The sequence below is a fragment of the Astatotilapia calliptera genome, chromosome 5, assembly GCF_964374335.1.
Source record: "Astatotilapia calliptera chromosome 5, fAstCal68.1, whole genome shotgun sequence".
Lineage (NCBI taxonomy): Eukaryota > Metazoa > Chordata > Actinopteri > Cichliformes > Cichlidae > Astatotilapia > Astatotilapia calliptera.
This window is the reverse complement of record NC_137426.1, coordinates 24,970,881-24,985,020: the sequence shown is the minus strand read 5'-3', so window position 1 is coordinate 24,985,020 and position 14,140 is coordinate 24,970,881. Positions and strand designations below refer to the sequence as shown.

The window sequence follows — 14,140 nt, the reverse complement described above, 5'->3', positions numbered from 1 at the left end:
CTGCACAAAAGTCACAAAGGGACAACACCTCCCTTTCTTTATGACAGCATGCTGACATTCTGGTGAGTGATTGGCTGCTTGTGCCCTCTCCCCTTTCCCTCGGTCCCATTCACATTTAAAGCTGAGCTGCAACAGGCTCACACACCAACTTTAAAAGAAATCTTAGAAAATACAACCGTAATCATGGCAGGAACCCAGTCCAACAGTGAGGTGATGCATATTGAGGATCGTGACATTAAACATGTTTCCAAAGAGACAGTTGCAAAACTGATTCAACTCTCCCACGAGGCGAAGGAGCAAACCTACTGTCCTTACAGCAAATTCAGAGTCGGGGCTGCGCTGCTCACCCTTGACAACAGTGTGCATACAGGTAAGTCTCATGTGAAACTTGTTGTTTAGTAGATGCATGTATATCATATGAAGCTTTAAGGTAATGGTTTTAGGTTTGGGGTGAACACAAAAGCAAGTTATTGGCTACTATTTACTGAATGAATGCTGTTGCACCAAAACACAAAAGTAACTTTTAGCATAATTGTACCCTGAAAAGTATATAGTGAAAGACGTGAGCTAAATTATTATGCTGTTTGTATCTGAGTCAAGTCAATTCTTGCTTCTTTATGGTGCAAGATCTCCACACACGAGTGAGAAATGACAAAACCTCCCAGCTCTTACCTTTGTTTTTGTTTTATCCAAATGAAATGCACAAGAAATTACACATTAGTTTGTTCTGAGTTGTCTTGATCCGCTGTGTTAATGATTACCTGACAGTTCAAATGTCTGGACTTGGTGCGGAAAGCTCAGATAAAGGTTTATTATTTATCGTGTGGCTCTACATCCTCAGCTTTTTATAATTCCACATGACTGAGTTAAATCACATTTCTGAGAAGGAACACATCTTAGCGTTCCCGCGAGCTAAGGGAGCCCTTCGGTTATCACTTGCTTCAACGGCACTGTGTGCACCGAGAGGGATGTCAGACCACTGTCTACAGTAAAGCAAAGACACAAAAGTCAGGTCAGTGTCACTGGACTGTACAAACCTTGGCAAGTGTCCCTCAGTGGGAATGTCTGGGGAGGGTAAAAGGCTGGTAAACAGCTGTGAATGTTTTTTACCATGTGAAGAACCCCGTTTATTGCTCATGTTGCCAAAAACAATCCCTTTCTATTCTTGTGTCTTCGGCAGGTTGTAATGTGGAGAATGCCTGTTACAATCTGGGAATGTGTGCTGAGAGGAACGTTATTGCAAAGGCAGTGTCAGAAGGGCACCGACGTTTCAAGGCCATTGCAATTGCCAGGTAAGGAGCACGTATAATTAACACACACACAGTAATCTGGAAAGTTCTCCATTTCCACAGATGCAGGCATCCTTCCTGCTGTTGCAAAGTCTGAGACTATGACTCACTCCACATTGCATGTCTTTGTGCACGTCGCTAAACCTTAAGAAACACAGACAGACTACCAATGTTATTTCTTAAACCAGGTTAAGACTTTTTTTGTCTGTATATTGTTTGTTAGGGAAGAGTTAAGGCTGTAGGATACTTCTCCTTAGCAGTCACAAATCTTGAAAAAGCTGGAGAAGTGATACTATAACTAAGTATGTGAAATTCTGCCGTGAATCCTAATATTAAATAGAAGCCATGAGTTTTTCTTTCTACATTTCATATAAGTAAACAACTATTTGCCAATTCAAAACTCTTCTTCTCCTTTCCTCAGTGACATGAGTGACCAGTTCATTTCCCCATGTGGAGGCTGCAGGCAGTTCATGAGAGAGGTATTAACTCTGCTCATTTTGGTTTGGAGCAGATTTGTTTAAAGGGGACCTTTAATCTCCAGTCAGTGATTGTATACAGTACACAGTGACGAGCTCACACGTCACTCTAGCCAATATTTATCCTGTTTGTGGCCTGTGTAACACATTAGAAGGTGCTAGTTTGTCATTAAACAAACATTTCAGTGTGAAACACTTGACTATCCTGTAAGACTCCAGCCCTTTGCTTTCCCCGTTTACAGTTTGGATCAAACTGGGATGTATACTTGTCAAAGCCTGATGGCTCGTATATGAAGATGACTGTGGAAGAGCTTCTGCCAGTTTCCTTTGGCCCCGAAGACCTGACCAAGAAGAAAGTGTCTTACATTCCTAATAACAACTGAGCCAGTCTTCTAGTACGAAAACACACGAGTGTCCGTGACACGCAGCGTACTTCAAGCACATGCTGATCATGCATTGATGTAATGTAGCAGAAGTTATATTTATGGTCAATATTTGTTCTTGTATTATTTGTTGAAATGTAAACAATGTCAAATATTTAAGTGTACTCTAAATACCAAGTGATGCTAAAAATATACTGTGGAAACAATGCATCTGACTCAATTAGTCAACCATTTGCCCGCTTGTATATGATGAGTACTGTGTAGATACATAAACAATGTGTGTCGGTTAAAAGAAGCACAAACAACAGAGATATCAAGGTCAAACATATTTGCACACTTTAATAAATAAACCGTTTTAAAAAGGAATTTAGTTACACTTCATTTTATACAGTTAGAATGACTTCCAAAAGACATAGAAGAATACAATTATTATTTGTTGAGCAGCAAATTATTCTATTACAGAGACAAGGGTGAGTTTTATGATGTGATTTTAGGTCTACTTATTCCATGCATTAACATCTGCTGTGGTTAAAGGGCCAAGTATTAAAATGGACAAATATACGGTTTGATTTATTGTTCCTGTTGATTGGAGGTAACAAACAAAACAGGTAAATCAGCCTCAAGCAGGTTAATCAATATGCATTTCACCCTGTTATTGGGTGTTCTGAGGCTGTGTAAGTTCTGTTTGTCTGAAAGCGATGTCAGCTATGAATAGCAAACTAAAGTACAAAATCAAATTCAATTGAAGGATCCTGCAATCCCACAGAGACAAGTCATCTGTAACAGTGCAACAATTTCAGTTTGCATGCCATCATTAGCCTGCTCCCAAAGAAAGCCTCTGAAGTGTCAGATTTTTCCATCAGTGGGACATAACGTTAAAAGATCAAACTCTAGGGAGGTGTTAACAGTGGATGGAAAGTTCAGAGGTTCAATGTGGTTTTAAAGTCCTTGAGCAGACAGAAATAAACGCACATCTCCCATGCTGCATGAGTTTAACCTCATGAATGTAGATAAACATTTTTGCACTCACAGCTAGCTAGAGCTAACGTCTGAGCCGTAATGCATTGTGTGGATGTAAACACGTTAACAAAACAATTAAGAACGCGCATTCTGCTGTTGTAAAACACTGGGTTTCAACAGTTCAGTGGCAAACTACATCTGCAAAATAGAGCTTTAAAAAAAAACGACAACAAACAAACCTGAAAACTAATTTTCTTAATTCAGCTTCAGCCCTCTGCAGTGTCGTCAAAAAGCGTGGGCCATGCTGGGACACGTATCCTGGGCAGGGTCCCTTCCATTAGCCTCTCCATCCACAGTCCCAGCCTGTCAAGCTTATGGTGGACTTCTATGCTAGTGGCCCTGCTGGAGCCTCTCCTGGAGCTGGATCCATCCTCCCTGGAACGGGATCGCGACCGCGAGTGTGAGCTAGACCTTGACTTGGAACGGGACTTCCTCCTGCTGTCTGAGGAGAATGAGGTATCAGAAGATGAATCGCTGCCATCGTCCCCTGTGAACACGGGTCTAAAGAGGCAGAAATATTTCTTGTGGCCATTCAGGGCCAGGACATAGCCCATGTAGTTGGAAGACTCCTCCTCGTCATCTGAATGGCTCTGGCTCTGCGCACCATCACGATCCAAGCGAAGGAGTGATGACATCCAGTGGCGATGCTTATCGGCGTTGAGGAAGGAGAAGTGGAGGGTCTCAGACCTGCAGATAGGCAGCAAAGAGATTTAGGATTTAGGATAGCCATTGGAGGATATTAGCAGGCCAGATCAATAGTATAGCAGATACCACTTTAGACTCATGAAAAGTAAAACCTCCACACTTACCCAGAGAAAGAGAAAACCTCCTTGGCAAATTTCCGGAGCAAAGCACTCTTGGAAGCATTGGTGAGCACCAGCAGGACATTGATGTGGCCAGGCCTCAGCTTGACAAGGTTGCTGGTGTATGTAATGCCTGTTAGCTCTGTCACCTCCACAAAGTCCTTTTTTGGAGGACGGCTACACAAACCAAAGAGGAAAAACTAATGAAATATGCTTTTGTAGTTCATGTCCATATACAGTACAGTGCAAAGGTTTTGAGTCATTATTCATTTCTTTATATTTTGCTTCCAAAGAGCCAAATGTTTTTGTGAGTTTCAAAGTTAGTCTTGAGCAGTAGCTCTCCAGGCTTTCTCGGAGGTCTTTCAAAGTTTTTCTTTGCACACTGCCTTCTTTTGCAATCCTTTTTAGTGCAGTTTCATGTTTCTCCTTGTTTGTTTGTTTTTTTGTTTTTGTTTTTTACACCACTTCAAAGTGACCTAAGAATCCTTCAAGCATAAAAAAAGTATCTAACAAAAATGACCCATACCTGCACTCTCTTTTGACAAAGGTTTTTGGTGTATTGGACTGAGAAACTATTAACGCACAAACATTATTCTATTAGGTCACATGGAATCATCCATGATCCTGCCTGCTAGATAAAAACCTACAAAATTTCAAAATATGCTTTCAAAAGCATTATTTCCAATTAGAGTCGCTCATGGAAGGTATGAGAGTGGCTCTTATACTTGTCATTACATTACCTGAAGGTACTTGCTCTGCTCGATGCATCATCCTCAGTTCGTGTTTGCTCCTTTGGCTTTGGTTTTGGTTTTTGGGGTTTGCTCTCACCCGGCTCACTGAAAATATACCAAAGAAAGAAAATCATCAGTCTTTTGAGATCATGATATTTTCCCAGAGTTTGACTCAGCTCAACATCTGCAAGCACCTGCCAACCAGTCAAGTTTCAGTGTGCATGTCTGCCAACAGGGTCTACCTCACCTGAACGCCTGGATGATGACGGTGCCAAAAACAATGAAGAGAGCTGAGAAGATCAAGGACAGAATAGGCATCATCTCTCGCCTTGCAGGAAAAAAATGAAGTAAAAAAAGGAGTTTCAGCTAATTTTGTCTCTACATGTTGATACACTTTAGAGGAGCAGCGTTACAGCTGTAATTAAAGACAGAACGTAAGAACATACAGAGCCACCTCAACGTTCATATTCATTCTGATACAGAATGATTCACTTACTTAATCATTTCAAAAATATCAGGAAAAACAAACATTGTTTGACTGTCTCTTTCTTACAGTGAACTCAGCAGATTCCCTGGATCAGTATTGTCTTACCAATTTGAGTAGAGAAGGTCATCGTATATTTGAAGCATGTAATCATAAGCAGCATTCATCCACCGAATGATAAAAATCTGGTAAGGGAAAAATAAGGACATTAATGCAAAAATATAATTCAATGAAGTTCACCCTCAGATGAATGTGTGAATGCCCATGCAGACCCAGCCTGGCAGGCTCTCGACTAAAGCATCTACGCTGGCACTTACGGGGGCCATCTCGTTGTTGAGTTCTGGTAAGGTGGCGTCTGAAGTCAGATAGGTGGGGTCCTTCTGAAGGAGCTCCAGCTGTTCATGAAGGTGGTACTTGTCTTCCTCGCTGCCATTCCAGCCACCGCTCACGGAGCGGTACAGGACTTTACCAGTCTGGCTCCGCCTCTCGAGAATCACCACCTGTCAGTGTTTAGGAGCACTGTGACTGTAATTTGAGGCGCTGCACCATCTTTAGTCTGCACATATCGGTAATGTGACACATCGTATCAGAGAGATCTTCCATTGCAAGTTGTTCTGGGTATATGAAGGTGGTTTGCCAAAAAGTGCAGGATGTCCTTGAGGTTTTGTTTTTTTTGTAGCAATAACAGACAGAAAAGTGATGATTGTTACAAAGCAGTGATTCCCAAAGCGTTGGCCGGGGTGGGCCGCAGTAATAACAGCCACTAAAAAAGATTTTCTGGTTTTTAAGCGGGCTGCAGAACTCTTGACTTTGGGGATTGCTTTTGTAAAGTATGGACTGTGTGTGTTTTGACCACTGACCTGAGCAGAGTGTGCTCCCTGATTTTGGAGCAATGCCTGGCAGAGAGGCTGCTGCTGACGCTGGTAGACATATGCAAACCGTAGCACATCTTTGCTGTTGGCTGAGGCGAAGTCCAGGAAGGCCTTATTGGCTGCGAGATAGGCTGGGTCATCGCCTGTGATCAGCAGCACACAGTACCTGCAACCCACTCACAATCAGCTCCCCAGCCACCGCAGTCAAATGTAGCTACACAACCTTTGCATTACCATCATGACAACTGTCCAACTATTCTGCTTCTTACAGTTATAAAAAAAATTATTTTTCTTCTAACAGTCTTGGCTCAGTTTACAAAAGGTCAATCTAAGTAGGATCATAAGTGCAGGACTATTGACTACTAATCTGTTCACAAAATGTCTTACTTCCTCCGCCGGTGGAACTGCTTGACAGGACATAGCTCATCAAAAAGCTGCTGGCTGACCAGTCGTGGCACCTGCAGGAACTTGTTGTTTGAGACAAACTCGTTCATCATCTGTCGCTTCATCCCTCTGGCCTGATAAAAAACAAAGATCCTTCTATGTAAAGTTTAAATCGATTACCATAAGGAACCGGCTTTAAGCTGCAGCATATTCCTGGTATACCTGGATGATGTCAACAGGCTTCACCGTGTCTTCCTTAAAGAGCAGCATGGTGGGAGCATATGTGTTTATGTTGAACTGCAGCAGGAGCCTGGTGCTGCTTGTGCCACTCTGGTCCACAAAGCCGAAACGCACATAATCTCTGAAGGCGAATGCTGTCAACTGTGGGGTCGAATGGAAAGATTAGAGCCTGAAAGGGTGCTCAAGACAAAAATGACGCTGCTTTTGTATTAGTTTTTGATTGTTAACCATCTAAGGTGAAAATAAATTAGCTAAAATTCTGTGCGGTATATAAATATAAAATTTATCTATTTGGAAAAAGGAACAATTTTAAGTGGAAGAGCTGCAAAAACAGAGACCTCTGCACTTGCTGTTGGGAGTCTATTTATGTGCCGTCATGCATTTTTGTTTTTTATAAGCAGGGGATGAGGCAGGCTGAACAACTCATTCTGTAATGAGTGATCTATTTGCTTGGAGCTGGATGTGTTCTTCTCCTACCTTGTAGAGCAGGGGAACAATGGGGACCTGATCAAACAACAGAACTCTGGGTTTATTTTCCACATGCCAGTTTTCAAGAAATGCCATGTAGTTATCGTCAGTGATCTACAAAAACAACAGAAATTAGCTGAAAAATATACTTCCTGCAACTTTATTAGCCATGATGACTAATCTATAAACACAGAAGAAAAACTGATGATGGCACACACATGCAGTAGCAGCACAATTGTGTCAGTTTTAGTTACCTTCATCACCAGTTTCTGGGGCAGCAAATCTTCAACAAACTGTCGCAGGAACTCCCGCACCACTGCCTGATGGAAGAAGGTCACTTTTCCGTTCACCACCCCGATGATGGAGGGAGCACGGTAAGCTCCCAGCTGCTTGGCCAAAGCCCGATCAAAGCCCAGGTCTACAATACCGATGCCTACACCTGGAGTAAAAATAACAACAGATTACAGTTGGACCTGGCATACTAGAGTAAAACAAATCCTCTGCCTCAGCAAGTTAAAAAGAAATAAATAAATCCTAAACAGTATTGGCAGATTTGTTATCATCCAATAATTTTACATGGTGAGTTAATGTCATTGAATGAAACCTTTTTTTTTCACTTACAACAAGCTGATGGCAAATTGCTCTGTATTCAAATATATCTATGGCTAAATCTGTTTATAATAATAAAGGATGCAAGTGATGTGAGTAAATCTTATTTCAGCTCTTTCCCCTTGGACACCTGGTAGTGCTAACCCTCGTTTCTCTTTTCTGAACTGAGTTTCAGGTTTCTGTCATATTTCGGCCTGCTTCCAGAAAAAAAATGACTGTGTGTGCATAAGAGGTTTAGCGAAGGAGGTCTATACAGCTTACTGGGGCTAGTCTTGGAACAAATATTCCAATGATCTTTACTTATATACACCGGAGAGGATTTTAAATGTCGTCTTTACGAGGTAAAGAGTTAAGATTGATTTTCACTTTCACTAAACAACTACTGTGAAGCTCAGGAATAAGAGACTCTTAAAGCGTCTAAGAAGAACTACTATTCCCCTAGTTTAAGTCATAAAATGACCTGAACAGCACAGTACTTAATACCGCTTTAGCATCAGAAGCTACACTAATTACCGAACCCGTCCAGACTCAAGCACCACTGTTAAGTTTGCAAATAATACAATCACGAGTAGCCTCCTAAATGACGCACACAGGGAAAAGGTTCAAATTATAATAGTATGGTGTGTGAACACAAAGACCAAAGAGATCATTGTAGACATCTGGGCTACAAAATAAACCACACATGCACCTCAAAAAAATCTATACATTAATGAAAGAAGCCATGGAGATAGTCCCCAACTTCAGGTTTCTGAAGCTGGGATTTCTTGGGATGGCAAAACCTCAGCAGTTGTAGGTGAGTCACAACAGCTGTTTGACAGACAAATAAAGGACCCTCCACACACCTTAGACGCTATTTATTATGCTCGCCCCATGAGGCAGGCACCTTCAGAGCTATGCTTCTTCTGTATCTCACGTACAGTCATGTTTTCATCCTTCAGATAGACATATTTATATGGGTACATGACTTATTTTATCAACATTTTAGAACTTGCATAATCATTTTGCACTCTGTCCAGTACTATCCATCCATCCATCTTCATCCGCTTTGTCCGGGGCCGGGTCGCGGGGGCAGCAGCCTAAGCAAAGAGGCCCAGACCTCCCTCTCCCCAGCCACCTCCTCCAGCTTATCCGGGGGAATACCAAGGCGTTCCCAGGCCAGCCGAGAGATATAATCTCTCCAGCGTGTCCTGGGTCTGCCCCGGGGCCTCCTCCCGGTGGGACATGCCTGGAACACCTCACCCAGGAGGCGCCCAGGGGGCATCCTTGTCAGATGCCCGAACCACCTCAGCTGGCTCCTTTCGATGTGGAGCAGCAGCTGCTCTACTCTGAGCCCCTCCTGGATGGCCGAACTTCTCACCCTAAGGGAGAGGCCAGCCACCCTTCGGAGGAAGCTCATTTCTGCCGCTTGTATCCGCGATCTCGTTCTTTCGGTCACTACCCACAGCTCGTGGCCATAGGTGAGGGTAGGGACGTAGATCGACCGGTAAATTGAGAGCTTCGCTTTTACACTCAGCTCCCTCTTCACCACGACGGACCGGTGCAGCGTCCGCATTACTGCAGCTGCAGCCCCAATCCGTCTGTCGATCTCCGGCTCCCTTCTCCCATCACTCGCGAACAAGACCCCGAGATACTTGAACTCCTCCACTTGTGGCAGGAACTCATCCCCGACCCGGAGTGGGCACTCCACCCTTTTCCGGCTGAGAACCATGGCCTCAGATTTGGAGGTGCTGATCCTCATTCCCGCTGCTTCACACTCGGCTGCGAACCGTTCCAGTGCGAGCTGGAGGCCTTCACCCGATGAAGCCAACAGAACCACATCATCTGCAAAAATCAGAGATGAGATTCTGAGGCCACCAAAGCGAAAGCCCTCCACCACTTGGCTGCGCCTAGAAATCCTGTCCATAAAAATTATGAACAGAACCGGAGACAAAGGGCAGCCCTGGCGAAGCCCATCACCCACCGGGAACGAGTCCGACTTATTGCCGGCAATGCGAACCAAGCTCTTGCAACGGTTGTATAGGGATCGAATGGCCCGTAGCAATGGGCCAGACACCCCATATTCCCGCAACACCTCCCACAGGACACCCCGAGGGACACGGTCGAATGCCTTCTCCAAGTCCACAAAACACATGTAGACTGGTTGGGCAAACTCCCATGCACCCTCAAGTATCCTGGAGAGGATAAAGAGCTGGTCCAGTGTTCCGCGACCAGGACGAAAACCGCATTGTTCCTCCTGTATCCGAGGTTCGACTAACGGACGAACTCTCCTTTCCAGCACCCTGGCATAGACTTTCCCAGGGAGGCTGAGGAGTGTGATCCCCCTGTAGTTGGAACACACCCTCCGGTCCCCTTTCTTAAAGATGGGGACCACCACCCCGGTCTGCCAGTCCACAGGTACTGCCCCTGATCTCCACGCAACATTGCAGAGGCGTGTCAACCAGGACAGCCCTACAATGTCCAGAGCCTTCAGGAACTCGGGGCGGACCTCATCAACACCAGGGGCTCTGCCACCAAGGAGTTGTTTAACTGCCTCAGTGACCTTGCCCCCGGAAATTGGCGGGTCATTCCCCTCATCCCCAGACTCTGCTTCCTCCTCGGAAGACGTGTCAGTGGGATTAAGGAGGTCCTCGAAGTATTCCTTCCACCGCCTGACAATTTTCTCAGTCGACGTCAGCAGCGCTCCGCCAGCACTATACACAGTGCAGGTAGAGCACCGCTTTCCCCTCCTGAGACGTCTGACGGTTTGCCAGAATCTCTTCGAGGCAGTCCGAAAGTCTTTTTCCATGGCCTCTCCGAACTCCTCCCACACCCGAGTTTTTGCTTCAGCCACTGCCCGAGCCGCATTCCGCTTGGCCTGTCGATACCTGTCGGCTGCCTCCGGAGTCCCACAGGCTAACCAAGCCCGATAGGACTCCTTCTTCAGCCTGGTGGCTCCCTTCACCTCTGGTGTCCACCATTTGGTTCGGGGATTACCACCACGGCAGGCACCCACCACCTTGCGGCCGCAGCTCAATGCAGCAGCTTCGGCAATGGAGACTCTGAACATGGTCCATTCGGACTCAATGTCCCCAGTCTCCCTCGGAATGCTGTCGAAGCTCTGCCGGAGGTGTGCGTTGAAGATCTCGCGGACTGGGGCCTCTGCTAGACGTTCCCAGCACACCCTCACTACGCGTTTAGGTGCACCAGGTCTGTCCAGCGTCCTCCCCCGCCACCTGATCCAACTCACCACCAGGTGGTGATCAGTTGACAGCTCAGCCCCTCTCTTTACCCGAGTGTCCAGAACATATGGTCGCAGGTCTGCTGATACGATTACAAAATCGATCATCGACCTACGGCCTAGAGCGTCCTGGTGCCACGTGCACTTATGGACACTCTTATGTTCGAACAGGGTGTTCGTTATGGCCAAACTGTGGTTAGCACAGAAGTCCAATAACAGAGCACCGCTCGGGTTCAGATCAGGGAGGCCGTTCCTCCCAATCACGCCCCTCCAGGTCTCGCTGTCGTTACCCACGTGAGCATTGAAGTCTCCCAGCAGGACAACAGAGTCTCCAGGTGGAGCACCCTCCAGCACCCCCCCCAGGGACTCTAAGAAGGCTGGATACTCTGAACTGCCACTCGGCGCATAAGCGCAGATGACAGTCAGGACCCGTTCCCCGACCCTAAGGCGCAGGGAACAAACCCTCTCGTCCACCGGGAAAAACCCCAACGTACCGGCAGCAAGCCGAGGGGATATTAGGATACCCACCCCAGCCCGCCGCCTCTCACCAGGGGCAACTCCAGACTGAGACAGAGTCCAGCCCCTCTCCAGGAGACTGTCCAGTACTATAAAACTGCTAACGCGCCCTCACTCTTGCTGTTCTTTTTAGCTTTGTTAGTGCAGAATTTTTAATCATTTGTACTTCTTACATTTTACTTGTTTTCTTTTTTATTTCTGTCACCATCTAAATGTTACGTGCCACGGGAGATTAGTATCGCTGTAATTTTGTTATGTTTGCATAGTGACAATAAAGGCCTTGAATCTTGAAGCAAAGCAAGAGACTTTTGTTAAACAGTTGTAACATCCACCTTGTGAAATTCTATGTAAATCCCAGTTGTTCTCACAGGTGACATCAGCTCGGTGCAAGAGGGTTGCATACACAGCAAGACGGCTGATACAGACTAACTGTGCTTCTAATAAGCCAAACTCTCAGCTATTCACAATCATTATATAGAGTTGAGTTCTCTTGTTTCACTCTTTGCTTCAAGAAACCAAGAACAACAAATAAACCATAATGAATAATTAAAGAAGTGCAAGGCTCTCAGTAAAGCATCTCAACACTGTTGCCCTAATGGGCAGTTGTGCAGACATTAATCTTGTGAGCTGATGCCTTTATCCCCAGATGGTGTTAGGACACACTGATATCCTTACCTAAAGGCTCCAGCTCCTGCACGGTCTCCTTCCACACTGGCTCGATATGGATGCATGCAAAGCACCACTCTGAGGTCACTTTTATTAGGTATGGCCTCTTGTGGCTGTCTGGAAGGACTTCGTTGTTAAACTGTGCAAGGCGAAGCATGTACTTGCTGTCTGAAAAGTCTCTGTTCCTGGAGAAAAGCAGGGAAAAACATGAAGTGTTTTAAGATCTAACCTCAAAGATGCTAACAGTACACAGCTTGAGTGTAAACTGCAACTGTAACTTTCATTTGTTTGCTTGGGTTGAATTAGTGTTCATGAGACAGAGAAGCTTCTCCAAAAAAAGAAAGAACAAGAATAACAGGATCAAGTCTAAATATGTGTAAAAGGCAAAATTGATGTATTCAGTGTATGAACTGATGTGTGATGTATGTAAGGAATCTGCTTATATATATATTTTTGTTTGGTTTGCAAACACAAAGAGGAGCCCAGATTACACTGACAGCAGAGGGTACCTGGGGAAATGGAAAAAGGACTCATCAAAGTAAAAGCTGCTGTGAAAGCTGCGGAAACCATGATGCTGTGACTGGCCAAAGTGCTGGTTTTCATCCTTCTGCCCAAACCGGTCAAAGTTGGACCTTCGCTCCTCATTAGATAGAATCTGTGTGCAAAACAGGAAACGGGAAACGATAAGGCTCTGACAGTAATGTCTGCAATATGGGGACGAGACTATGATAAAGAAAGTGAAAGTGAATTAAATGAACTATGTTAAAATGCCTAATGATCCCTTTTCACCCACCTCGTAAGACTTAGAAATCCTGATGAACATGTCCTCAGCATTAGGGTCCTTATTTTTATCTGGGTGCCTACAAAAGGGTGACATTACGGATTACCAGCAGATTCAAAGAGGGTTACATTTAAGGTTCTGAAACAGGCCTACACAGTGATGGGTTAAGCAAATACTAACAGCAGTTCATGCCAAATGTGAAATGCTGACTGTCAGCTAAGATATGATGGGCTGACATTAGGGGCCCGGTTGTCAGTCACTCACCATTCTCTGGCAAGCCTCTTGTATGCCCTTTTGATTTCGGCTTGACTGGCACTCCTGCTGACACCCAGGGTGTAATAGGGGTCATATTCAGAGGCTGTTTTCACCAGCTCTGCGCTCAAAATTAGCATAAAGATGGCGAGAAAAGCTGCACATTTCCCAGACTGTCGGCTGGTCCTCCAAACCCTCATGATCTGTCTGTCTCTGTCCTTGACCAACAGTAACGTCAGTTATCTACCGTACTGTCCAGATGAGTAACGCTACAAAGCTCTCCAGCAACAGACGGGCTTACATGATCACACATGCCGAACTCTTTGACTGCTATACATAACCACACACAACACTGTAGTATTTCACTAAGACGAAGCCATTATTTCCAGGAACTGATGGACATTAGCACAGTCGGTATCATGCCGGCGATGAAAACCAGCTTCCGGTTGAAACTTTCAAAGTAAATGAAAATTAGGCTAACTAAAGGAACAATAACTGAAAAAAAAAAGTATAATTCAAGAAAAATCCATAATTAATTACAAAGAAATAATAAAAACCACACGAGAGCTAATAAAGGCATTGTCGAAAGACTGATCAACTTATGATAAGATGACTGCCGATGATAGATTTTTATTTAAATAGCTTAGTGCAGACCTCACTTGTCTCAGTTAAGGCCAGAGTTCATGATTCAACAATAAGAAAGAGACTGGGCAAAAATGGCATGGCCTAGTTAAAGCCCTCACATAAATCCTTTTGAGATGTTTTGACATGACCTTAAACAGGCCGTTCATGCTCAAACCCTCCAATGTGGCTGAATTAAAACACTTCTGCAAAGAAGCGTGGGAGAAAATTCCTCCACAGTGATGTGAAAGACTTATTGCTGGTTATCACAGACTCATGACTGCAGTTCTTGCTGCGAAGGGTGACACAAACAGTTATTAAGTTTAGG

General features: G+C 44.8%; 2 protein-coding genes across 2 annotated transcripts; one reads left to right on the top strand and one right to left on the bottom strand.

The window, feature by feature from the left end:
• Positions 1 to 19: 19 nt before the first annotated feature.
• Positions 20 to 2,356, top strand: LOC113022700 (cytidine deaminase). The gene is made up of 4 exons (XM_026168384.2): positions 20 to 370; positions 1,181 to 1,292; positions 1,711 to 1,768; positions 2,008 to 2,356. The coding sequence occupies exons 1-4, from the start codon at positions 184 to 186 to the stop codon at positions 2,146 to 2,148; spliced, it is 498 nt and encodes a 165-aa protein (XP_026024169.1). The 5' UTR covers positions 20 to 183; the 3' UTR covers positions 2,149 to 2,356.
• A 105-nt stretch (positions 2,357 to 2,461) lies between these two features.
• On the bottom strand, positions 2,462 to 13,625 carry LOC113022699 (dnaJ homolog subfamily C member 16-like). Its single transcript, XM_026168383.2, has 15 exons — positions 13,204 to 13,625; positions 12,952 to 13,018; positions 12,668 to 12,813; positions 12,168 to 12,343; positions 7,405 to 7,589; positions 7,160 to 7,264; positions 6,665 to 6,823; positions 6,446 to 6,576; positions 6,047 to 6,224; positions 5,504 to 5,686; positions 5,295 to 5,371; positions 4,950 to 5,030; positions 4,712 to 4,807; positions 3,978 to 4,148; positions 2,462 to 3,855 (listed from the first exon to the last, which is right to left on the bottom strand). The coding sequence occupies exons 1-15, from the start codon at positions 13,389 to 13,391 to the stop codon at positions 3,375 to 3,377; spliced, it is 2,424 nt and encodes an 807-aa protein (XP_026024168.1). The 5' UTR covers positions 13,392 to 13,625; the 3' UTR covers positions 2,462 to 3,374.
• Between the last annotated feature and the right edge of the window lie 515 nt (positions 13,626 to 14,140).

Excerpts from the sequence above, each read along its gene's own strand:
- LOC113022699 (XM_026168383.2), bottom strand. The coding sequence starts at position 13,391 with ATGAGGGTTTGGAGGACCAGCCGACAGTCTGGGAAATGTGCAGCTTTT. Across the intron at positions 12,344-12,667 it reads TCCTTTTTCCATTTCCCCAG|GAACAGAGACTTTTCAGACA; the intron begins GTACCCTCTGCT and ends GCTTTTCTCCAG. Across the intron at positions 4,149-4,711 it reads AGCAGAGCAAGTACCTTCAG|CCGTCCTCCAAAAAAGGACT; the intron begins GTAATGTAATGA and ends TGGTTTGTGTAG.
- LOC113022700 (XM_026168384.2), top strand. The coding sequence starts at position 184 with ATGGCAGGAACCCAGTCCAACAGTGAGGTGATGCATATTGAGGATCGT. Across the intron at positions 371-1,180 it reads TGACAACAGTGTGCATACAG|GTTGTAATGTGGAGAATGCC; the intron begins GTAAGTCTCATG and ends TGTCTTCGGCAG. Across the intron at positions 1,769-2,007 it reads GCAGGCAGTTCATGAGAGAG|TTTGGATCAAACTGGGATGT; the intron begins GTATTAACTCTG and ends CCCCGTTTACAG.